Genomic DNA, 26,544 nt, shown 5'->3' on the forward strand with positions numbered 1-26,544 from the left:
TTAACACTGTGTGTGGGCGAAGGAATATGTAATACAGAATACCTGCTCCACAGGCCAAACCTGAAATTAAAGCCATGGATCTCCAACAAAGCAAAGTCGAGGTGATGAAACTCATCTGCCATACCATCACATTCCTCTGTATCATAATAATTATCAACAATAAGATTTATTTATGGTAAATAAGAACTATTAAATTATAAAGGTAACTTTAGGAATCTCTGACATTTTAAAAGTAGCCACGCAGAATGTGTGAAGCATAACAAAGGAATTAGAATTAATAAAATAACTAAAAACTAAAAATATTAATATAGCTGTGAGATAACAAACAAAAAAGAAATTAAAGGGAACAAAATATATATATGGTTTTACTATGGTATACAGTGGCATGGACCAACATATCAGAGCGTCTAGTGGTGTGGCCATTTTAATCAATAATAAATGGAAAAACAGAATATGAAAGTACAATTTTGTAAACAATCAAATGTTAAATTAAAAACAAATAGAAGCTACTTCATTATCATAGGAGTATATGTCCCTGAAAAAGGTAGGAAAGAGGATTCCAAACAATTTTATGAGGAACTACAAAAATAGTTAAAATGTAATAAAAATGACTATATATTAATGGAGGTCGTAATGCCAGAGTTGGAAATGATCCAATCCCAAATGTCTTAGGAAAATATTGGGAAATTTGCATGAATAACAATGGTCAAGAACTATTAGACTTCTGTACTTTCAATAATTTTAAAATAACCAATACTTTTTTTTTCAAAAAAAGCATATAATAAATATACTTGGAATGGCAGGAACAAGATCTATAATTGATTATATCAAAACTAATCTCAATGTGTGAGAGATGTACATGTTTCCAGAGGAAGTGAAATTTTTCCAAATTATTATCCTCTGAAGTCTTTGGAAAGAAAAATAAAATATTAAAAAGAAAGACATTAAAAATCTGGAACACAGATATAGAAAATGCAATAAATGAAAAACAAATGGCATACAAATCACTCCTTAAAAACATACAAAGAAAGCAAAAGAAATATAGCTAAAACCATAGTACAGAAAGCTCAGCAAGATGCCTGTGACAGATTTATTAATAAAATACAAGACATACATGGAAGACAAGATAGCCTACAAAGTATTAATGAAGTTGAACAACAAAGAAAGGTATAGCACAAATCAACATAATATAAGAGAAACAATGGAGAACATAAGAATTTATGGTATGACCCAAGTTTAATAACGTCGTCGTTGTCCGGTAGCATCCTCTAGCAAGAGGGTTGCAGTAGATGAGCAGCTCTTCTCCATTTCTCTCTGTCAGTCGCTTCCATCATTCTTAAACCAGTCCATTCCACGATGTCATTAAACCACTCTCTTGTTGGTCTTCCACGTCTTCTCTTCCCCTCAACTTTCCCTTGTAATATAGTTCTTGTCAGGTGTCCCAAAGAACCTCTCAGAAGATAATAACAGAAAATAATAATGAAGAAATCAGTACTGATAGAGAACCAATAAAATTGGAAGAACTAAAAGAAGCAATAAAGATATCAAAAAACAGAAAATCAGCCAGCATAAATACAGAGCTTTGGAAATATGGTGGAGAATGTTTACATCACAGATTCTTAAAATTAATAAATAACTGTTGGAGGATATGTGAGGTTCCATTAGATTGGTTAAAAGCTAAGGTTATATCTATATTTAAGAAAGGAAACAAAGATAATTATTGAAATTACAAAGGAATAAGTTTATTAAACACAGGTTACAAAATTTAGAGTAAAATTTTGAATAAAAGACAGAAATATTGCAAACAATCTACTCTCAGAAAAACAAAATAGTTTTAGACATGGGTTAAAACAAAGTATTGAAAAAAGATGAGAATTTAATTAAAGACCCATATGGTCTTCATATATTATATTATGAGAAAGCTTTTGATAAAATACAGAGAAAAACTATGGAATATAATGAAAAAACCAGGATATCCATTACATTTGGTACAAGCTATACAAAGTTTATATAAAGATACAAAAATACAGTTGCAGTTAGGTAATAAATTAACAAAAGAGACTGAAATAAATCAGGGCATCAGACATGGATGTAACTCATCTCCAACTTGATTCAATATATACGTTGATCAGTTTATTAAAATGTAGAAAACAACAATAAAACAAGGTATCAAGTTAACATCAAGTTAACCAGAACTGTTATCAATACAATGTTGCATGCAGGTGATCAGATTGTATTATAAATTAAAGATGCCAAGAAATTATATTCTTGGTTTAATCCTTTATCCAAGCATAAGCAAACAAAGTTTGTGCATGAAGTAACTTCATGACTGGGCAACTCGTATACAGAGGCTAATGACTTTACATCACTTGCCTCAGTATCCCATAATGCAAAGCACATATCCCACTGATCACAATAAAGGTTGAAACCTATCTGGGTAGTGACCAATCCCATAATGAATAGCATTATACATGTCCATAAGGATAGGTGCTTTGCATTATGGGATACTATAGCAAGTGATGTGAAGTTATTATTATTATTATTATTATTATTCAGGCCTCCAAGGAGTCAAAAGACTCTCGAGGGAGGTCCTTCCTAAGACATAAAGTCTGTCAAGACTCACTGAGGGGAGGTCCCCCCCTGAGAAATACAAAGTCCATCATACCACTCTTTAAACTCACTGACCGTTCTCGCTCCCACCACTCCATCAGGCAATGCATTCCACGGCTCAACCACCCTCCACACAAAGAAACCACTCCTTACCCTCTTGCTCACAGTTTCCTTTCGTAACTTCCAGGGATGGCCTCTTGTCATCACTCCTTCCCGCTGATCAACCAAGCGAAAGAACTCCCCAGTGTCAACCCTGTAACCACCTCTCAACAATTTAAAAGTCTCAATCATATCACCTCTCCTTCTTCTATCCACCAAACTCTGCAGTCCACATTCTCTCAGCCGATCCTCATAACTATCCTTGTACAGTCCTGAAACCATCTTTGTCATCTGTCTTTGAATCCTTTCCACAGTTAATTTATCCCCTTCAAATCCTGGGGACCAAATCTGAGAACAATAGTCCAAGTGTGGTCTGATCAGAGACTTATACAACGGAATGATAACCCTCTTATCTCTGCAGGTCAGTGTCCTTCTCATAATAGCAGCAATCCTCTGTGTTACCTTCACCACCTTTGCAATATGTCCCCTAAACTTCAGGTTTCTATCAATCATCAACCCCAGATCCCTTGTCTCCCCTACTTCCTCCAGTATAACTCCTCCCATAGAGTATGCAGCATCCCATCAATGTTTCCCAAACCTCAAGACCTTACATTTTGCTGCATTAAACTGACACCCCCATTCATTTGCCCATCCATCTAGCTTATTTAAATCCTCTTGCAGGGCTACCACATCTGCACTATTACTAATAATCCTTCCCAGCTTCGCATCATCTGCAAACAACTGAATATCCCCCTGCAATCCACTGGCTATGTCATTGATATAAAGGTTAAACAATATAGGTCCTATTACTGAGCCCTGTGGGACCCCACTTGTAACTCTCTGCCTCCTGGAAACTGCTCCACCATACACAACTCTCTGATACCTATCAGACAGCCAATCCTGAATCCAGTTGACCAATCTGACATCCAGACCCATGTGCTGCAACTTAAATATCAGCTTATCATGTGGCACCCTGTCAAATGCCTTCGCCAAGTCTAAGAAAATTGCAGTATATGCCTTTCCCTCATCTAATGTTCTTGTAACTTTATTATAAAAGGCTAGCATATTGCTAAAACAAGAGCGTCCTTTCACAAATCCATGTTGATTCTCACAGATAACATTACCCTCATCTGCCCAATGCTGTACACGGTCCCTCACTACTTTCTCCAAGATCTTAACAACTACTGATGACACACAGACTGGCCTTTAATTAGACACTTCCAGTCTGTTACCACCCTTATGCAATGGCACTATCTTACCTTCCTTCCATTCCCTGGGCACCTTTGCCAAAGCCAGACTTTCATTGAAAAGCCACGTTAAAGGTACTGTCAATTCCCTAGCACATTCTCTCAAAACTCGTGGCGAAATACCATCCAGTCCTACAGCTTTACTGACATCCAGAGTACTCAGTATCTGAAACACACTCTCCTCCTGTACCTCCAGACCTCGTACCAGTCCTATCCCTCTAGCATTAAAACTGACTCCTCTAGGATGAAATACTCCAATAAAGTGTTCATATTTTATTAGCCTCTATATACGAGTTGCCCAGTCATGAAGTTATTTCACATGCAAACTTTGTTTGCTTACACTTGTATAAAGGATTAAACCAAGAATATAATTTCTTTGCATCTTTAATTTATACTATAACCAAGTGGGAAAACTTTCAACAGATAATCAGATTATATTACAAGACAATGAAGTTGATCTTTAAAAATCAGTTTATAAATTAAACAAAATAAACCTACAATACAATTTAAAAATTTCACAAAAGAAAACAAAAGTCATGGCATTTAAAGGTTAAGATCATGTTAGATCAAAAGTAGTTATAGAAAATAAAATAATAGAACAGATGACAGAGTTTAATTATTTAGGCTGCATAATAATATATCTAAAAGATAAAGATATAGCTGAAAACATAAAATCTGTGGAACAATTAAAAGGACACTGAATAAAAAAACAAGATGAGAAATCTAACTAAAATTTTATAAAGTAATGGCTACTCCCACTCTACTATATGGTTCAGAAACATGGACCACTAAAAAGAAAGAGGAAAGTAAAATACAAGCTGCAGAGATGAGATTTTTAAAACAATTAAGGGATGCACAAAATTGGATCATACAAAAAAATCAAGACATCAGAAAAGAATTAAATATTTACAATGTAAAAGAAAAGATCAAGGAACATAGAGAGAGAGAGAGAGAGAAATGAAAAGAACACCTATTTAGGATGGAAAGATATCGGCTACCAAAAGAGGTGGTAGCCGGAACAGGCAAATGTCTAATCCTTGAAGAAAAGAACTATTAAATAAACAAGATTTATATTTATTTAGAAAACATTCTGTATTTTCCCAATGCATATATCAACTTTAGAGGATTCGAGGATTTCAGGTTCATTCAAGAAGCAGTTGCATCTGTTTTCCCCGAGAGATTGCATCCAATTTCAAAGAAATAGAGAGCAAAAGAGAGCGAGAGAGAGAGAGAGAGAGAGACTATGTTGGAGAAACCATATATTAAATATTGTGTGAGAATAGCAAAAGGTCCTGAAATGAACAGAACAGCTTTTGACAGACATACTTACATGACAGTGCAAAACATGCAGCATTTTTTATTAACAAAAACAGAACAGTCGTTGGCAAAAGAACCCAGATCAATCCATTAATTCCTCCAAGTATAGTAACTTCAAAAATCTTGTTCAAAAGTTGATAAAAAGATTTCTGAAGTTACTGTGCTTGTGTTCCCATCACCCCCATATATCAGCAAGAATGGAGTCTGCCTGGTATATGCTGTGTGAAACATATCCTTGTCATCTGACAGCATTATATGGATAAATTAGTCCTTTATGAACCATGTTCACCAACTTATATGCTTCAGTATTTTTCATACTAGAGGTAAATAATAGCAATGGTGTACTCACAAAAAATCATATTAAAATCTGGCAACAGTGACATTTACAGAAAACTCACAAATAGTGAAAGATATTTGCATACAAGGTCAAATCATCACGGTCAGAAATTAAGCATTCTGAAAACATCACTCAAGTTTACCATCATAAGAACTTTATTCTTAAAAATTTAAGAACACAAATTCTTTCCTCTTCAGGTTGAGAAAATTTTCTCCAACACTGCTTTATATGTCACACAGACAGCAACCTGAGATATGGAGGAAGCAGTTTTCCGATCTTTTGTAATAAAGGTCTGGTCTCTCAGTATACTGCAACACTACTTCAAAAACTAACCAATCTCCTCAAATCACTGCTATTTGCTGAAGGCTTCGCATCCATAACAGAAATATACTGAAGTTTGAGATTAAATGCAGGTGGGACATGTCATATTATGTTCAAACAGGCTAGTCTTATGGAATATGCCTGACTCCCCCCTCAAAAAAAAACAAAAAAAAACATAACGATATCATTATTAAATGCAGAATTATAAAAATCAAGACTTTCAAAACCCTTATTAGTCTCATGCTATAATGATAGAGCAATTGTGTTTTTGTATAATGATCAGAAATATGAATGTTCCTTCCTAGAATCTGTTCTTGTATACAGTTATATAGTAGTGAACAAATTAATCTGAAGAATCCGATTTTTTGTCAAGTTTTTGGTTTAGTTTACTATTTTGGTTGAGTACTGTGCGTTTTAACTTTCTATGATGTTTATTAACCATGACGTGTATTTTTAATAGTGTAAACAAGTTGACATTTATAGTGTTTTATTCATTTTTGTGTTGCTATAAAATAAATACATCTCCAAGAAAGTGTTCAAAAATATGTACTTTTTCTCGGCACACATCCATGACTCAAAGACAAATTATCAATGATTGTGGCGTCGGCTTGGTTACTGTTAATGCAATTTTAAAGCGGTTTAGGGAGATAGATGCCATTTCTCCTAACAGAAAAGGAAAATATGGACAAAAAAGTAAAAACCTACACTTACTCAAGATCGTTTACTAGTTAAGAAAAGCAAAATGAATCCAAGATTGTCTGCTGTAGACTTAAATAGAGACTTGGCAGCTAGTGGGATTAATGTGTCTGCCATGACAGTCTATCAAAGATTGTTGGAAGCAGGGAGGACTGCCCAAAGACCAAAAAATTAACAACTGTTCATGAAGGCTATACAGAAAACAGGCTCTAATGGGCAAAAGTGTAGAAAGATTGGTGTTGAGAAGTGGAAGGTCATATTCTCAGATGAGAGCCATTTCTTTGTCCAAGGAGAGCAAGTACCCTATGCTTGCAAATCAGTGGCTGAGAAGACTTCTCTCACCCACCTTCAACAATCTTCTAAACACTCAGATCTTTGATCATCATGTGTAAAACATGATAGTCAAAGATCACTTGTGCTTGCTGATGGTATGATGAAAAATGACCAATATATAAAAATATTGGAGAAAAGAGTGGTCCCACAGATCCAGAAAGACAAAGAACTCATCTTCCAACATGCCACACACACACTTTAAAAAAAGTGAAAGAGTTCCTAAAAAATCACAACATCCAATTGCTTCAGTGGCCAGGTAACTCTTCTGATATTACCCCAATAGAAAATTTGTGTGCCATAGTGAAAAAGAGACTTAGAAAATTAAATTGTGATACAAAGGATAACTTAATATAATCCACTACGAAAGTATGATTTCAAGATACAGAAATAAGAAAAATGTGTTCTATATTAGTAGAGTCCATGTCTAAGTGAATTAATGAACTTATTAGGAACAGAGGAGCACATATAAATTATTAGGTAAAGTTAGAGTTTAATTTTTTTACTTATTTTCGTGCAAAATTTAAAATTTTCTTTAAAATACAAGTGTTTGGATTAATTTGTTCACTAGTGTATGCCTAGATAATGCAAACCGACATGAACAGCAAAGCACGTAACCTGTATCAGCACACTCAATAGCAGCCCAACAATTGAAAATAAGAATTAAAATCCAGTTGGATCCTTAGTATAATATTATCACATTAATTTTATGTTCAAGTCAGTTGTGGAGTAATCCATGAAAGATAGGAACCACATGTGAATAGAGAAGTGTCAAAAAAGAGAGGATTTAGGAGAGACAGCAGAGACCAGATACATGAGATGGATTATAGAAAGAATAACAGAATTTAAAACGACTGCAGATTGTGATGCGAGTAATGGAGATATGTTACCATTAAGCAATTGTCTTTCCACTGGAAAACCTAACAGCAAATTAATTTATTTGAATTAAAGAAGTGGAAGAGACCATTAGGCCAAAGACAGCAAGAATAACTACCAAGAAGGCATTTTAGAAAACATTACAACAAAAAAACTCTTTGGAGGCACTAAATATTAAATAGACATTAGGAGGAAGTTATTTTTGACATATTATGTAAACAGATGGATCACTGGTGGAGGGGGTTGGGGAAGGAAGGTTAAGGGTACGAGAAGGAAAGGAACAATGAAAGATTTGGATGGATAACATAAAAGAACTTACAGATATGAAATTATAGCTGCCAAAAGAAGAAACAAGAGGCTAATGGAGGATATGTTCACAAGATTCATTGCAGATGACAAGCCTAAGTTCTTCATATCCTATAAGATGGGATTCAAACACATTTTTTTAAATGTCATAATTCTTCCAACTGCACAAGAGGTGAGAAAAAAAAAGGGGGGGAATCAGTGTTAGAAAAAATAAGGAAGTGTGCCAACCTTCAATCATTTCTAGATATCCCTAATGAAATCATTACAAAAAAAAAAAAAGAAAAAGACGTACCAATCTGATATTTATATTTATAATATTTCAAACCAATACATGATATGTACCGAATCTTCTCTTCCAAATTCAGCTTTCTTAACCAATTCTTCAACACTTTTTAATTTTTTTCTAGCTTCCTGCAATTGGGACTTCAACTCTTCAATCTTTGTCTTACGCTACAGAAATAAAACAGAAACACAAAATGAAAATTTATATCAGTAATAACAATTGCTCCTCTTCTTATCCTATCAAATTGTAAAAGCTTTCAAAGTTAAATTAACTGATTGATAAAAAAACATGCTCTCCACTTTTCATTATAATTTCTGTGAGTGTACAGCAATACAGAACTTAACAATACTGAACATTTTAGAAAATATTAAATTTTCATATTTGACACAACTAGAAAAGTTCTATGCATAATTTTAAAAACTTAAACTTAAAATATAAGTTTTTTTTTTTCCACAATGCAAAATAATCATAGTACAAAAGCAAGAAAAGTTTAAAACAAAGGATTAGTTATAGTAACTAAATTAGCTGAAAAGAGTCACTAATAGTTAAACATATCACACCTTTTGTTATTCAAAGTATTATACATATTGTATATGTAACTTAAAATATGTATGAGTGACAAATGCTGTCACTCAAACCTGCCAGATCGCATTCCAAACTATCATGTTTTTTGCCAGATGTGTTATGTATCATAAGTGACTGCTACACATATCAATGTTGTTGTTGTTTTTTAAAGTTAATGTAATAAATATATTTTTATTAGAAGTGTTTTTAAATATCTGAACCATTTATCTTATGACTATTATAAACTTCCCACAATTTTGTTAAATATTTCAAATGATAAAGAACAGTATTAATGCAAATATGATGTGTGTGCAATGGGTCTTGCTTTTTGGACAGAAGGGAGACACTAATAACTGCCACTTTTTTTTTGATCTCGTGCACTGTCATATGATGCATGCAGATAATTTAGAACAAATTATCATTTGCAGTATTTTACTTTTCTTTGTTCTCTCTGATGAACACCTCCATGGCAAGGAAAATATGATATCTGGTATTCAGATAGAAAGATTATGTATAAATCCTCTAGAAACAAAAGAATCTTTACAAGGGTCTTTCGACTGAGAGTTAGAGGTTCATGAAGAAGTGGAATTCTCCCCCTCCCCTCCAAAAAAACAGATCATTTGCTAGAGAACAGACATTATCTCTTAGCTTAGATGATAGCTGTAATGGCTTTTGCATCTTCCAAGGTTAAATAAGACTGAATCTCAATCTTTTCATGTATAAGCTAAGAGGTAATGTCTGTTCTCTAGCAAATGATGTTTTTTTTTTGGGGAGGGGGGGGAGAATTCCACTACTTCATGAGACTAACTCTCAGTTGAAAGACCCTTGAGGCATTAGATATGAGAAGTGAGCAAAAGAGATGGTAGCTGTAATAGGAACAAATGACTTGACTGCGAACAAAGAACACATCAGATTGGATATCAAGAGTTTGTGAGACAGATAAAAGAGAATATTATGATAGGAAAGATGGTAAGTGTGTTAACCAGGTATGACAGATGAGACAGATAGCAAGGATTATGAATGATATGCTAACAGAAATGTGTGAAAAAAGAGTGCAGTTTGTTAATGTGTGGAATGAGTTTGAAGGACAAATGAACTGTATAGGAGCGATGGACTGCATTTGAGTGGTTTTGGTGTGAGTCGCTTGGAGAGACTGCTACTGGAAGGTACAGAAGTAAGTGAAGAGAATGAATCTGATCAAGTGGGAAGCGATGTGGAAGAATGGGAGAGTGAGACAGGAGAGATTGAAGAGGTGGTTATGAATGAAAAAGTGAGTGACATGAGTATAGAGCATTGGTTCCCAACCGGTGGTATGTGTACCCCGGGGATACGTGCTGGACCATTCAGGGGTACACAAAAAATAATCAGTAATGGCGGAAAAACAAGTAAAAAAAAAAAAATCAGCTAACGCCTTTTATTCCCGTATACGGGAGTAGGCGAGGCCATTTAGCCCTATCTAACTTTTGGAGACTGAGTGGGCAGTTCAATCTCCACTGGTACCCAATCAGAGACAGATGGCCCAAGGCTATCACTAATTAAGCGGTACTCAGTGAAGAGAGACGGCTCAAATGTGCCGCCATCTCGTGGTCCCTAGCCCTAACACAATATATTTAATGTCTGAAATAATGTGGGTTCTACGGTCGATTTTCTTGAGTTTACAGGACGAAAAACCCGAGTTTCCGGGAGGAAAAACCTGCTTGCCCGTGCCAGAGATCGACTAACTCGGGAACCGGTCGAAAAAAGACTTAGAAAAATTTCCTCTAGTCGCCGACTAGACTCGATACCAAGTCTTCCTTCGTGCGGCCAAGCGCCGTGGTTGGCAAACGCCACATCCACTGAGCTACACAGGCTCTCGGAAAAACAAGTAAAGTAAACAAAATGCAAAACGTCAGTTATGGAACAATGTTAGTATTTAAAAACAAGGGGTACAATTTATAAAAATGGGTTTAAAAGGGAAAAAGAATGAGAACCACTGGTATAGAGAATGAGAGAACATGTGTGCAAGACAGACAGGGAAATGGGGAGGCTCAGGATGGAGAGTAACACAACATGAGAAAGGTAGATACTCCAAGAGGATGTGAATGCATATGTAGACAAGAAGGGGATGACCTGGGATCAAGGGAAAACAGTTGGATTTGAAGAAGGTTCTAAGATGAATAAGGAGAAAAAGAAATGGCTTAAGTTTAAGCATGGAGAAGTGGTATCAGAGGAACTAGCTATAGATCCAGGAATAAGCTGCTGTGTTTGTATACAAATGCTAGAAGTATAAGAAACAAGGCAAATGAATAGAAACAAGGCAAATAGTGCCAGTGGTTTTGAGACAGAATGGTGTGAAATAGAGGTGAATAGAATGAAATACTTAGTTGGATGTTGTTATAGACCTGGTAATGTGGATGGTAGTGACTATGAAATGTATAATCAAATAAGTCAAGTAAATAAGAAAAGGGTGATCATTATGGGCGATATTTTAATTATGGCAATATAGACTGGGATGATGAGATAGCAACTCATTTTCTTTATTGGAAGTAAAGAAAATGAGTTGCTCGAGTTTTTTGAGGGGCAACTACCTCAGACAGTATGTAACAGAGGGCACACGAGGATTGAGGGTCTTTGATTTGATCATCTCATCAGTAATTATAATTCATCTCATCAGTAATTATAAATAAGGTGTCAAATACCATCCAGTTGGTGAGAGTGACCATGAAGTGATTACCTGGGCGGTTGCCAGTGAGGACCTCTGTGAGAAAAGGGTATATGTGGAACTACAAGGCTGGTGATTATGAAGAGCTCAGGAGACAGCTTGCAGGCGTAGCGTGGAATGAGAAGTTATCTGGAAAAGAGATCAATGCAGCTTGGAGGATATTCAAGAACTATCTAGTAGAAGCAATGTCAACATTCCAAGGGTCAGAAGGTTAAATAAGGTAGGTGTGAAATGGATGAATGAAGAGATTAAGCATGCGATACAGAGGAAAAAAAAGGCATTATGAAGGCAGCATAAGAGAAGTGGTAATAACCAATTACATGAGGATTACAAAGACCAGCCAAAGAGGGCGACTTGATTGGTAAGGGTAGCAAAAGTGAAGTATGAGCAGCAATTAGCTAATGGAGCCAAAAAGAGCCCTGGGGAATTTTTTTCGACATGCAGCCAGCAAAAAAAAAATGATTATGGAAGGGCGACATTGATTGGAGAAAAAATGGTATAAGGACAACTGCTGCAATAGATATAGTGAAGATAACTGTACATACCTAACTGGGTCAAGTAACAAAGGAGTGGAAGGAGGGCAAGATTGTGCTGCTTCATAAGGCAGGTGATAGAACTCAAGCATCCAACTATAGGCCTATCTGTGTGTCAGGTGTTGTGGTTAAGTTGTTGGAGAAGCTAGTGAGAATCAGGATCCAGAATTGGGTTCACAACAATATTATTATCTTTAATGGACAGCATGGATTTGCTAAAGGGAGGTCATGTTTTAGTAATCTACTTACTTACTTATTACAATAAGGTGATGGCTTCCTTGGACAGAGGAGAAGGATACACAGTAATATACTTGGATTTTGCAAAGGCTTTTGATAGATTACTGCATGATAAGTTGATAGTCAAACTAGAGTGGATGGGTTGGATACTAGATTAGTGCATTTGATTGCAGACTGGCTATCTGATAGGTGTAAGCAAGATGTGTATGGGGAGCAATATCCTAGAAGAAGGAAAATCACTAGTAGTGTGCCTCAGGGGTCTGTTTTAGGGCCATTGCTGTTTAATCTGTATGTTATCATTAACTGTATGTTAATGATATTGGTGAAGATTTGGATGGGGATGTTCAGTTATTTGCAGATGATGCAAAGTTGGGACGAACTATGAAGAGTAGAGAAGATGTTGTGGCCTTACAAGACTTGAATAAATTGAGTGAATGGGTACGAGAATGGGGATGAGAGTTCAATGTTGCAAAATGTAAGGTTTTAAAATTTGGGAAACAAACATGGGATGTAGAATTTATGTTTGGTGGGATATATTGTTGAAGGTGGTGGAAATAAGAGATCTTGCGGTGATACTGGATAAGGATCTAAGATTTAGGGGAAACATTGCCAAAATTGTGAGGACAACACAAAGAATTCTGGGAATGATGCAGAGAACACCAACTTGTAGAATTCAGCAAATTCTTGTTCCATTGTATAAGGCTTTGATTTGGCCACACATGGCCTACTGTGCATGCACAGATTTGGTCACTTGTTTTTCAAAAGGATGAAGAGATGTTGGAAAGGGGTCAGAGACAATTGAGTAAGGTAGAATTTCTGATTTCTGGGGGTGCTTAAGGGTCAAAGCTGTATAACTGAGAAGAGACCTCCACATAGCCTTTAAAGGAATGCGGAGAACCGACCAGGGCTTCTAAACTAATGTCCAATCCTCACCTTCTCGTGGTGCATCCTGTTGGGTATCTACTTTGATACTGAAGAAACGAGGATGGGCTGGCAATTTGGGATTTAGCCGACCAAATTGTATTCTTATTGGTTAAACCAAAATAAAACATGATGGTACAACATGACAAAATTTCATGCCGGCTGGGGCGTCACCCGGTTAAACCAGGGAACCAGGGCGAACAGCGAAAAGTCAGCTACTGGAACAAATCTGAAAACAAACCCCAACTCAACATCACCAGAGTTAAAGATCGGTACAATCAACGTAAGAAGCCTGAATGGCAAAGAAATGGAGCTAGCTGAGGAATTAGATAAGTACCAGATCGACATAATAGGGGTGACTGAAACAAAAAAGACCAAAACTGGTGAGATCTTTCTAAGCAATAAATACAAAATGTTATATTCAGGCAATGACAATCAAGGAAAAGAAGGAGTAGCCATAGTATTCAACACAAAATACGAGGCTAATCTTCTTGAATGGCAGTCAGTCTCAAGTAGAGTAATGTGGGCAAATATGAGAATGGGGAATTGGACAATGAGACTTATTTGTGCCTATGGTCCCACAGAAGGTTCTACTAAGGTAGAAGTGGAGGAATTTTTTCAGGCTTTAGAAAAAGCAACTGACACAATGAAAAATGAAAAGTTGGTCCTTGTTGGGGATCTAAATAGCAGAGTAGGAAATGATTGCGAGACATACAAAAATATTTTGGGAAAATTTGGAGAAAAGAGCAAAGCTAATAATAATGGCAAATATCTGTTGGATTTCTGCTCAGGACATGGACTGGTTATTACTAACACCATGTTCCAACATAAAAATGTGCATAAATTCACATGGAGAGAAGAGGCAAGGAAAAAGAAAAGTCTCATTGACTATGTTATTGTTGATAGTGATGTCTTCTCCCTGGTGCAGGATACCAGAGTGTACAGAGGATTTGAAATTGGAAGTGATCACTATTTAGTCTTGAGCAGGATAAAATTGAATTTCATATTGAAAAAAATAACATGTAAGAAAGTTTTAAAACGAATAAAAGTTGAGCAGCTCTCAGATGTGAACTGTAGACTAAAATACACAAAGATTATTGAAAAGAAAATGAAAGAGTTTGAGAACAGGAATCAAACCTTGGAGATTCAGTGGCAAACTCTGAAGAAAACATTGATTGATTCTGCCAGAGAGGCATGTGGTGAGGTTGTGTGCAAGGATAAAAAAATCAGAACTCCCTGGTGGACACAGGAAGTTAAAGAGGCAGTGAAGGAAAAGAAGAAAGCATATCAAAAGTTCCTGTCAAATAAGTCAGCTTTTACTCTTACAGAATACAGAGACAAATGTAAGAAAGCTAAACAGTGTGTAAAACTAGCTAAATAAAAGTCATGGGAGGACTTTGGCAAGAATATAGAAAATAAATATCAAGAAGGTGGCAAAATATTCTGGAGGTTGTTGAAGAAGCTTAGGAATGGAGAAAAGATTGCTGTAAAAGGAGTTAGAGATGATAAAGGTGACATGAAAACAGGAGAAAAAGATCTCCTTGAAGTATGGAGTAATTACTTTGAAAAACTGCTAAATGAAACAAGCAGTGATGACAGCACAGTGATAAAAAACACTGACCAGGCATGCAGTCAGGAATACATATCCATACTTGAAGTAGAAAAAGTCATCAAAGGCTTGAAATGTGGAAAGGCAGCAGGAGTAGATGATATTCGACCAGAAATGCTGAAGTATGGTGGTATAAAAGTCTTACAGTGGCTGCACTGCATAGTTCAGAAAGCCTGGACAGAGGGACGAATTCCCGATGATTGGAGTAGAGCTCTCATAGTACCCATATATAAAAAGGGAAATAAAACTGAATGTGAGAATTACAGAGGTATTTCCCTACTGAGTGTTCCTGGCAAGATCTATGCCAGTATACTTGAGAAACGGTTGAGAAGAATTGTGGAAGAAAAACTTGGTGAAGAACAAGCTGGATTCAGGTCAAATAGAGGCTATCAGGATCAGATCTTCACTTTACGACAAATAGTCGAGAAAGCATGGGAATATAACAAAGATCTGTATTTAAGTTTTGTCGATTTGGAAAAGGCATATGACAAGGTGCCAAGAGAGAAGCTATTCAATACGCTGCAGTTATATGGTGTCAATGGGGCATTATATCAAGCAATACTTAGTCTTTATTTGAGTTGTGAGTCAGCAGTTAGAATTGAAGGAAGTACAGGAAGATGGTTTAATGTTAAATCTGGTGTGAGACAAGGATGTACATTATCCCCTCTGTTATTCATTATCTATATGGATCACATTATGAAGGAAAGTGGTATTAAACCTGATATCAAAATTGGAGATGTTAATTTCAGCTCTTTGCTTTATGCGGATGATGTTATACTTCTAAATAAATCTGCTACAAGTCTGCAAGATTCTCTGACTAAATTGAATAGCTGTTGTAATAGATATGGTATGAAGGTCAGCAATAAAAAGACAAAGACAATGAAAATAGGCAGAATCATTGAAAATGTCAACTGTGTTGTGAATGGAGAACCTGTGGAACAAGTAAAACATTTCAGCTACTTAGGCACGATTTTTACTGAAGATGGTAAATTAAATATAGAAATAGACAACAGAATCAGCAAAGCTGGTATGGTGGGAAGTCAACTGAATAAATTCATATGGAATAAGAGAGAAATTAGTCTGAACACTAAATTAGCTGTATACAAGACACTGTTCAAACCAGTTTTAACTTATGGATCTGAGAGCTGGTTCAGAAATAAAACACTTGACCAAAGACTAGAGACCGCAGATATGAGAGTCCTGGGAAAGATTAGAGGCATGAACAGATGGCATCAATGGCAATATCATATTAAAAATGAGGATATTAGGAAAGAACTTGACATTGTCAGCATCCAGGAATGCATTAGCAGAGCTAATCTCAGGTGGTATGGTCACTTAAATAGAATGGGAGAGGAAAGATTAGCAAAACAAGTGTTCTCTGCCAGGTTGGCAGGAAAACGACCCAGAGTAAGACCAAGATATAGGTGGATTGATATGGTACAAAGTGCCTTAGACGATAGAAATATAAGATCTGATAATGTTGGAGTCTTGACAAGTAACAGACTGATTTGGAGGAAAATTGTAGATAGGAAGTTAGTAATGATGTAATTTTTTCATGTAGTACTGTCATATCCTGTATACCTCTTGAGGGTACATAGCAGGAATTTGATGATGATGATGAGAATTTCTGATCTCTGGAATGTCGAATATGAGGAAAGGCTTAGAAGATGAAATTTACAGTCTAGTGGATAGGGGAGGAAGAGGGGCAATGTTCCCTCTAATTTTTTGCTGTGAGTGTGTGCAAAATTTGCCTGCTTTTGAAAAGTATGTGCACACCCATACGTGTCACCATACTGATCATTTAAGCAAAAAAGTTAAAAAGATTTTAGTTCACTCTTTACCTTCTGGTGTCAATGGGACATCAGCCAGGTCACCCCAACTCCCCACCGTGTTCCCACACATGGCAGTAGCCTTCCCAGTAAACAGTCGGAAATCACGATTCACAAGCATTGGGCAGGACTCAATCCGGGGACTTCATGCTTGTGAGGGCAACACAATACAGACTGTACTAGATAGGATTCTAAGTGTGTGTACCATTACCATCCCCAAGTAAGTTGTGTGACATCAATCATAGAGCTGACATAAATATTTTATATGTATTTAATATTGATCTGATTAGAAGTAAGAAATAAAGTAAAAAAAAAAAAGATAACACTGGTGACTGATTGCCTTTAATTAAATTTTCTAACTTTGCAAATAACTCTAAACATACATAATAAAATATTCCCATTACTAATTCTCACCTTGTTAAACATTCATAATAAGTCCGTTACTAATTCTCATCTTGTTTAGTTCTAGCTTCTATCTCTTTATTTTTTCTCTCTTCTGTCTTTGGCATTCACCCACTGTTTATACACACTATCTAAATGAATTGAATTTCCATATAATTGGTAACTTTTCACTCTCATTAGCATATCCAAATGACATTCTCCTAAACGGTTTCTAAGTTGGTTTTTTATTTGATTCATTAGACTAAAACCTCGCTCACAGTCTGCACTAGATCCAAGGAAGGTTCCTCCAATATCCATCAACTTTGCCAAATCACAAAACTGCTTATTTTGAAGAGCAAATACAACCATTTGTGTAAAATTTGATATCATTTTACATTTAATTTTTTCTTGTACAGAAAATCTGAAATCATGAAACTGACTAATTATTTCTCTAGTATCATCCAGAAAATCATGATATTTATGACAAAGGGCATTAACATGTTCACTACCAAATGAGAAATCACAATGTGAAATAGAGGAGATATCAAACATTGACCATTCTTTTATCTCATTCTCAGGGAATCTGTCCTCTAAATGTACACATAAACAATTTATAAAATTTAACAGGGGCCTAGTATCTACTGGTTCAGTCTCTTATTGTTTAAGTAAAGCATTTACTCTGTCACTCCAGCAAGCGTCACCTTCTAAATACTGATTCCTGATTTTGTTAATCTTCCCTCTGGCAAAATGATGACTGTCTAGTGGTGTAAGGTTACTCCTTTGTAAGATTTTGCACAGGGAAGCCATTTCTTCAAAAACATCACTTAAAACATTAACAGCTACTTTGAATGTCACGTTAGTTAATTTATTGTGACAATAATTAACCACAGGATTTGATTTGTCTTTTTCAAAATATGTGATCAGTCCCTCATAGTTTCTTATTATTGCCTGTAATATAAAATGTCTGGATAGCCACCGCACTTCACTGAGTGGTCTGAAGGCAATAGCTTCATTTTCAGATGCCTTGACAATTTCTTTAAATTCATGTCTTTTCACTGTGGAACAAGAAAAGAGTGTGTACACTGTTCTCATTAATGTATCAATATCTCTGATTAGTTTAATTTCCTTCCATGTATCACAGATCCCAAAATCCTCACGGTGAGCTACACAGTGTTGCTGGACAAGATGTAGAACTTCTAATTTAAGTTTTGCAGCAACACCATTAACTTTGTCCAGCATCACTGCGGCTCCATGAGAGGTAAACATCACTATTTTTGGAGATAAAGTTTCTTTTCTTGATAAAATTGTTTAATAGCTAACACAATGGAGGAGGCATCACATGCCTGCAACTGAATTATTCCGCCAAAATATGTTTTATATTCATTACAATCTTTAGGTCTAAACTTAAAATAGAGAATGAGACATTTGTTAACAATTATATCAGTGCTTTCATCAAGGTATGGAAATTTGCAGATGCAATTTGCTCAAACATGTCATTTTCAACAATTAAATTGATTGTTTCCAGAAATTCAAACGCATAATTTTTGCTTCACCAGCTGTCTGGGAGTTGAACATACTTTTCCATATGTTCATTAATATGTTGAACTGAAAGTAAAGAGTTATTCATCTTAACAACTAATAAGACACTGTCAATAAGAACTTTAATCTGCTCTGGGTTTGATCATTTTCTCTCTCGGTCATCTGAACTTTCACGTAGCATAGGCAGTACTCCTGTAGCTGACAATGAATAATTTTGTTGCCTAAGTTTGTGTACACCATCCAGATGTATTTTACTTGTCAAATGGCGTTTCAAAAAGTCCAACTTCCAAGTGACATCAAACTTCTTCCCATTAGCAAAATCACCAGCAACCTTTGCATCACGACAATAAATACAAACAACACCAGTTGTAGCATCATACATAAATATTTCACGCAGCTTATCAACTCATGAGCTTTTGGCATAGCAGTTTTCACTATTTCATCCAGCCATTCACTTTTAAAGCAGCTAGCAGTTTGTTTTCACTTCACACCTTTTGCTTCCTTTGAATTTGACATGGTGCATCAGTTTTTTGCAATTTTGTTATTTGAAGAATGTTTTTTATTGTTTTTATAAATTTACAAATGTACACTATTCACTGAATAACTTGGCAAGGCAAAAGCTGGACCAACACTAAACATTGCCAAGGGCAACACAAGAGCTAAAAGATATGCCTAGAGGCTAGATTTAATTAACTTGGTTGTATCTCAACACGTGCACACGAATGTTATTATTTAGTCTACTATTTTAAAATTCCTTTTAAAAATTAGAGAATTTTGAAACACTATATCATGTTGGAGGCTTAATGGATTTTTTTACAACACTCAAAAAGAATTAAAATAGAATTTAATACTTCCTATATTTCGTCCTAGTCACTAGGACATCTACGGGGATTACAAAAACAATTAATGTAACATATACACAAATAACAAACAATACTAAGCCCAACCACGTGGGTGACACTAAAGTCCTATCTAGGTAGAGCGCCCTCTAAGGACTGTAGTAGGTGGTCTGGAATGTAAGGTGGGAACTCTGGTGATGAGTGTTTCCCAAATCTTCGAAAGCTTAATGCAACCGTATTTATTGAGATTTGGTTGGTTTTTGAGAGCTGCTGCTGCTGCTTCTAAGAAAAGTCTCTCTTTCTTGAATTTGCTGTGGTGGAGCATGGTGGTTTTCTTCCATGATACCCTGTGGGTGGTGTCCAAAACACGGTCAGCCAAGTCTGAATGGCCATAGTTGTGTTTGAAGATGTACGACTTGTGTTCCTCTAGACGGATGGATGCTGATCTGCCTGTCTGTCCAAAGTACGCCAGCTTACAGGAACAGGGTACTTTGTAAACTCCAGGCAGAGAGAGAGGAGGGAGCTGATCTTTCGTAGAACGGATAAGGGTAGCAAGTTTGTGGTGGGGCTTATATGCTGTGTGTAGGTTGTACTTTTTTAGTATCTTGGCTATTTTTTCGGATGTGCCACGGGTGTAGGGTATGGTGATGGCATTTTTAAAATCTTGTTGACGAGAAGGACAGGGAATGGGGGAGGAGTTGATTATTTTTTTGATACTGTGATCGCTGTAGCCCCACTCAGGCCTATAGTAGATGCTACCAATGCACCTTGCTATAGACTATCTAAACAGCTGGCCAACTCTCTGATCCCCCTCACTGGAAGGTCCCCTTCCTATATAAAAAACTCGACCCACTTTAAAGCCCTCACAGAAAATTTAACCTTGAATAAGACAGACATATTGGTAAGCTTTGATATCTCCTCTTTGTTTACCAATATTCCCTTAATTGACACCTTATCTCTCTTAGAAAACGTTTTTCCCTCTGACATCTTAGATCTCTTTTCCTTTGCCATTAACACTGGGTATTTCTCTTGGAACAACAAAATCTACAAGCAGATAGAGGGAACTGCCATGGGTTCCCCCCTCTCACACCCCCCCTTGCCAATTTCTATATGGAAGATTTCAAAAAACGAGCCATAGACTCAGCCCCACTCAAACCTATCTGGCTAAGATATGTAGATGATGTGTTCTTTATTTGGCCTCATAGCCCAGACACGTTAGACTCCTTCCTCAGTCATCTCAATAGTCTACATCCAAGAATCCAGTTCACTATGGAAAAGGAAAAGAACAATTGTTTACCCTTCCTAGACACCTTAGTCACACGCCTGCCTAATGATACACTTACCTTCACCATATACAGAAAACCCACACACACAGGCAGATACATTCACAAACACTCCCACCACCACCCCTCTCAACAATATGGCATTATTAAAACCCTTACCAAGAGAGCCCACAATCTTTGTTCCAGTGGAACCGCCCTCACTACGGAGCTTAACCACATACACAACACTTTCCTCTCCAATGGCTACAGTGATCACAGTATCAAAAAAATAATCAACTCCTCCCCCATTCCCTGTCCTTCTCGTCAACAAGATTTTAAAAATGCTATCACCATACCCTACATCCGTGGCACATCCGAAAAAATAGCCAAGATACTAAAAAAGTACAACCTACACACAGCATATAAGCCCCACCACAAACTTGCTACCCTTATCCGTTCTACGAAAGATCAGCTCCCTCCTCTCTCTCTGCCTGGAGTTTACAAAGTACCCTGTTCCTGTAAGCTGGCGTACTTTGAACAGACAGGCAGATCAGCATCCATCCGTCTAGAGGAACACAAGTCGTACATCTTCAAACACAACTATGGCCATTCAGGCTTGGCTGACCATGTTTTGGACACCACCCACAGGGTATCATGGAAGAAAACCACCATGCTCCACCACAGCAAATTCAAGAAAGAGAGACTTTTCTTAGAAGCAGCAGCAGCAGCTCTCAAAAACCAACCAAATCTCAATAAATACGGTTGCATTAAGCTTTCGAAGATTTGGGAAACACTCATCACCAGAGTTCCCACCTTACATTCCAGGCCACCTACTACTGCCCTTAGAGGGCGCTCTACCTAGATAGGACTTTAGTGTCACCCACGTGGTTGGGCTTAGTATTGTTTGTTATTTGTGTATATGTTACATTAATTGTTTTTGTAATCCCCGTAGATGTCCTAGTGACTAGGACGAAATATAGGAAGTATTAAATTCTATTTTAATTCTTTTTGAGTGTTGTAAAAAATCCATTAAGCCTCCAACATGATGTCCTCACAGCACTCAAGCCTCTACACACGTAGTGAAACGCTATAATATTTTTAATTGTACTCTAATTTAAGTCTTTAAAAGTATTTAATTATTTTTATTAAAATTATGAAACCATTGTTTTAATTCGTCATGATCTAGAACTAATTTGATCGGTCAATCACGTTTGGGAATTTTCCATGAGTCAGGGCTGAGATGTAAACAAACCACGCACCATTCTATATGCTACTTAAAAATTACACATTTAAGTCACACCCGATTTCACTTTGGCATCAAATCGCTAGCCTCAAATAGGGTTTACTGTTAATAATTTATAAGTTTTGTGCAACTTCGAGAATGTAATAAAAAATGCGAGGTTATAGGTTTGAGCGTTGCAGAGTTACCGTATTTTTTAAAGAATTTATAGGTTAATGTTTAGGTGGAACTTCTTTAATTAATAAATTTTTATTTCATCTCGAAAATCTAGTGTGCGCATATTTTTTGCTTTGTGCGCTAGTTGTAAAACATGTGCGCGTACTCATGCACACAGCTTAGAGGGAACATTGAAGAGGGGTAATATGATAGAGACCTACAAGTTAGTAAGGGGTTGTTATAGGATCAATGTTGGAGAGGTTTACAGAAAACGGTAGAAGATGAGGGGAGAATCAGAGGTCATCCCTGTTAGCTGTATAATTAGGATGTGAGCAGATGAGTAAGAAGAAGGTTTCTTGCATGCAAAGTTGTGAATGATTAGAATGCCTTGCCTGAGAGTGTGGAGTCTTCAGAGAATTTGTGTTTAAGGTGCAGTATGATGAGCTGTGTGTATGACAGAAGGACCTCCTAGATGTCTTTGACTCCATGGGGTCTTGGGATAATGATAATAATCTCTAATATTAGGAGTTAGTCAACTCTTGCAACAGTGAATTCATATGTACCACAGGAATAGTTTATTATTATGACATAGGAATCTCCACTGCAGTCTGAAGACTCAATATAACACTCACAATATCTATCATACTTCTCTTGAACGTACTGATTGACAAAACACTCAAAGACTGACAACACATCCCATACATCCACTCCTGTTCCTTGCTAACCACATTCCTACTTCCAGAGTAGGAGTGTAGTTAGCAAGATTTTAACAAATCAAGTTTTTAATTTGTTAAGTATGAATCTTTCTCAACAATCTTATATTAAACAAAAAGAACTAAAATACTTACAATATTCAGAGATTTACTTGAGAATGCCCAAAAATATATTGAGGTGCCAATTTTTTCACTGTCCACAAGTGCATCATCAACAAGAGATTGCACTACATCTTTTACAGATTGAGAAACTATGCCTTTTTCTTTGGGGGCTATTTTTTCAAGTTCTTTCAGCTGAAAGACATCTTTCTGTAAGAAAAACCACTTATTATAATAAAGAAATTGGAGAAGCTATAAGTTAGTATTACAAAATTCAAAATAATTTAAACCACAGAAATGGAAAGTGCCATTAAAATGCCATTCTATATTCTATTAATTTTTCACACTAAGGATTTTCTTTCAAAGAATATCCTTAGTGTGAAAAATTAATGGAACACTCTATATTATATAAAATATTACAAGTTGCTTTACATAGCAAACATTAACCAGCATTCTACTTTAATTGAAATGCTTTATATTTATGGCATAATTAAAAAAAAACTTAAATAAATGAGGAAATAAATACTGTACAAAAATAGGGTTTGTCTACACTCACAGATATGCATGGAGAAAAAAAAAAAAAAGCGGTGCTTAATATAGCACCGTTAGTAATATTGGCAGTTTAGTATATTACGAATAGAATTACAATAAAATCACACAAAAACAAAGTAAACAAATGTCTACTTCTAGAAAATTTTGCAGTATATCAAAGACACTATAACCTTAATGTTTTTTTTAGGTATTTGGCTAAAACATTGAAGAAAATAAATATTTTCAGCATTCCCAATGGTTTCAGCTAGTGCATCGAAATTATTAGCATATGTTGTCATATCTACCAAATATCAACTGACTCAAAGATCACTTCTTTAAATCCAATCTGTGCAACTTTGGGAACCACTAATATTTCGAGATCTCAGTTTACATTCTAAGCTGCCAACAAAGGACATCCCACCTAGTTAGGATTAGTCTTTCGTCTACATTTCACTTGGTTTTGTGTTGCCTCTGTGTGTGTGTGTGTGTGTGTGTGTGTGTGTGTGTGTGTGTGTGTGTGTGTGTGTGTGTGTGTGTGTGTGTGTGTTAGGTCTTATATTGTACTCCCTGATGATGTCTCAATGACTGAGAAATATTGAAAATATAGGCAGAATTAAATTATATTTTTAATCCTTTCTCAGTGCTGTTTCACTCCATTAAGTCTCAATACACAGATTATGCTTTCTCATTTCTTGGCCTGGAATTTGAAGCCCAAAGCTTTGAATTACAAGACAATCTGTATGTGTGGCTGGAACTGTTGTTAACATGTTGGAAAGTTGACGAAGGCTAGAATACAGAATTGGATTGATAATAGCATTGTTACCTATGATGGCCAGTGAGTTTGTGAATAGGGAAGCTATGTTTTACTAATCAGATTATATGCTACAACAATGTGACTAATGCTTGGATAAAGGAGACTCGTATGCAGTGATATATTCAGATTTTCAACAGCCTCTGAAAGACTGCCACATGAAAACTTGTGTATCAGAGAGCAGTATTATTTTCTGGGACAACTGACTGTCAAACACTATAGTAGCTGCCACAAGGATATCTTTTGGGATCATCACTGATTAAACATATGTGAATGATACTGGAACAACCTGAAATCGAGATATGCAGCTGTTTGAGTTGAGGAGAACTGTTAGGAGTAGTGCAGATGTGGCTTTACAAGAAATCTGAATAGACTATGGGAATGAAAAAACGAGTGGAGTTACCAGTTCAGTGTTGCCAAGTGTAAGATTTTGAAGTACAGGATCAGATTTTCACTTAAAGACAAATAATTGAGAAATTTTGGGAATATAACAAGGATTTGTATTTGAATTTTATTGATCTGGAAAAGGTAATATGACAAGGTGCCAAGAGGAAAGCTCTTCAAAAAGCTACAATTATATGGTATAAGTGGGACATTATATCAAGAAATACATAGTCTCTATTTAAGCTGTAAGTCAGCAGTTAGAATTGAAGGAGGTACAGGAAGATAGTTTGCAGTAAAATCAGTGTACAACTAGGGTGCACATTATCTCCACTGTTATTCATTGTCTATATGGATCACATTATGAAGGAAAGTGGGACCAAATCTGATATCAAAATTGGCAAAGTTAATCTTAGCTCTTTACTTTATGCAGATGATGTTATACTTCTCGATAAATCCAGTACAAGTCTGGAAGATTCCCTGACTAAATTGAATAACTGTTGTGATAAATCTGCTTTGAAAGTCAGCAACAAAAAGACAATGAAAGTAGGCAGAAACATTAAAAATATCAACTGCACTCTGAATGGAGAACTTATAGAACAAGTAAAACATCCAGCTATTTAGGCATAATTTTTAGTGAAGATGATAAATTAAATACAGAAACAGATAACAGAATCAACAAAGCTGGTATGGTAGGAAGTCAGCTGAATAAATTTATATGGAATAAGAGAGAAATTAGTCAAAACACTAAATTAGTTTTATAAAGAAAGTGTTCAAACCAATTTTAACTTATGGATCAGATTAAAAATAATATACCTGATCAAAGAGTGGAGACCTCCGATATGAGAGTTCTGAGAACTTGCTATTGTTAGTATTCAGGTATATGTCAGCAGAGCTAATCTCAGGATTTATTTTATCCTAAGAAATTGATGCTTACATTTATGAAGCATTAAAGATGATTTCTAGTTCTGCATCATTATACCCAAAGTTTGCCAGGTAAAGGTGAATGTGTACAATATCCGAAATGTAGAGAAATAGTTCTTTAGGGATTTTTCCACTTCGGAAAAAAAGTTTGAATTTTTGTTTACTTACTAGGTATCAACACACTTCCATCATATAACATTTTTCAGCATAATAATGAGCTATACGCATCCCAACAGATCACTTAAATATGTTTCGGATGTCACTGTGAAAAATGGAGAATAAAAATAGCTGAAAAACAAAAACAAAGCACTGAATGAAAGCCAGGGTTAAATACAAGAGAAATATATAACAGATGTAAAAGGAATAATGAATCAGTGGTGGCACAGGTCACAGAGAAAACAGCATATAGAATTCTCGTGTTGAATTGGCAGAAAATATTTAAAGTTCCAGACTACAGATTTTGAATGGTTTCAAACTTAGATATTTACTGTTTTCAAAAATTATTACCTTTTCATAAAATAACTGTAACATTCGTTGTCTCTTTTCTTCAAGACTTAAACCTCTCTTCTTTGACTAAAAATGATAAAATTAAAATTTAATCACAAAATCACAATTTGCAAAGCATATCAGAATTTTTAAATATTATGTATTCATATAACAAACAAAATGTTAACTTTTGCACATACAAGAAACTGCAATACATTCAGATCATAAAATATCATCCTTCAAGAATAAATCTGTTAACTATTCATTACAGCCTCTGTAATAGACTAAGCCCTTTAGTCAGAAAGAGCTGGGTTCAATTCCTGTCAGTGATATGAGGAACCTTCATCTGGTCTCTTTTGACTAAAG

General features: G+C 35.9%; 1 protein-coding gene across 1 annotated transcript in view; it reads right to left on the reverse strand.

Moving 5' to 3' along the window:
- Nucleotides 1-26,544, reverse strand: part of LOC150095757 (meiotic nuclear division protein 1 homolog) — a 56,960-nt gene that overhangs the window by 29,074 nt on the left and 1,342 nt on the right. The window contains exons 2-4 of the mRNA XM_090410751.1: nucleotides 26,200-26,265; nucleotides 23,082-23,255; nucleotides 8,482-8,589 (exon numbers count right to left, since the gene is read on the reverse strand). Coding sequence (XP_090266877.1) covers nucleotides 8,482-8,589; nucleotides 23,082-23,255; nucleotides 26,200-26,265 — 348 coding nt within the window. The remainder of the gene's footprint in view (nucleotides 1-8,481; nucleotides 8,590-23,081; nucleotides 23,256-26,199; nucleotides 26,266-26,544) is intronic.

This window comes from Typopeltis vanoorti, chromosome 20 (genome assembly GCF_054136105.1).
Source record: "Typopeltis vanoorti isolate ZY-2024b chromosome 20, IOZ_Tvanoo_1.0, whole genome shotgun sequence".
NCBI classification, from domain to species: Eukaryota; Metazoa; Arthropoda; class Arachnida; order Uropygi; family Thelyphonidae; genus Typopeltis; species Typopeltis vanoorti.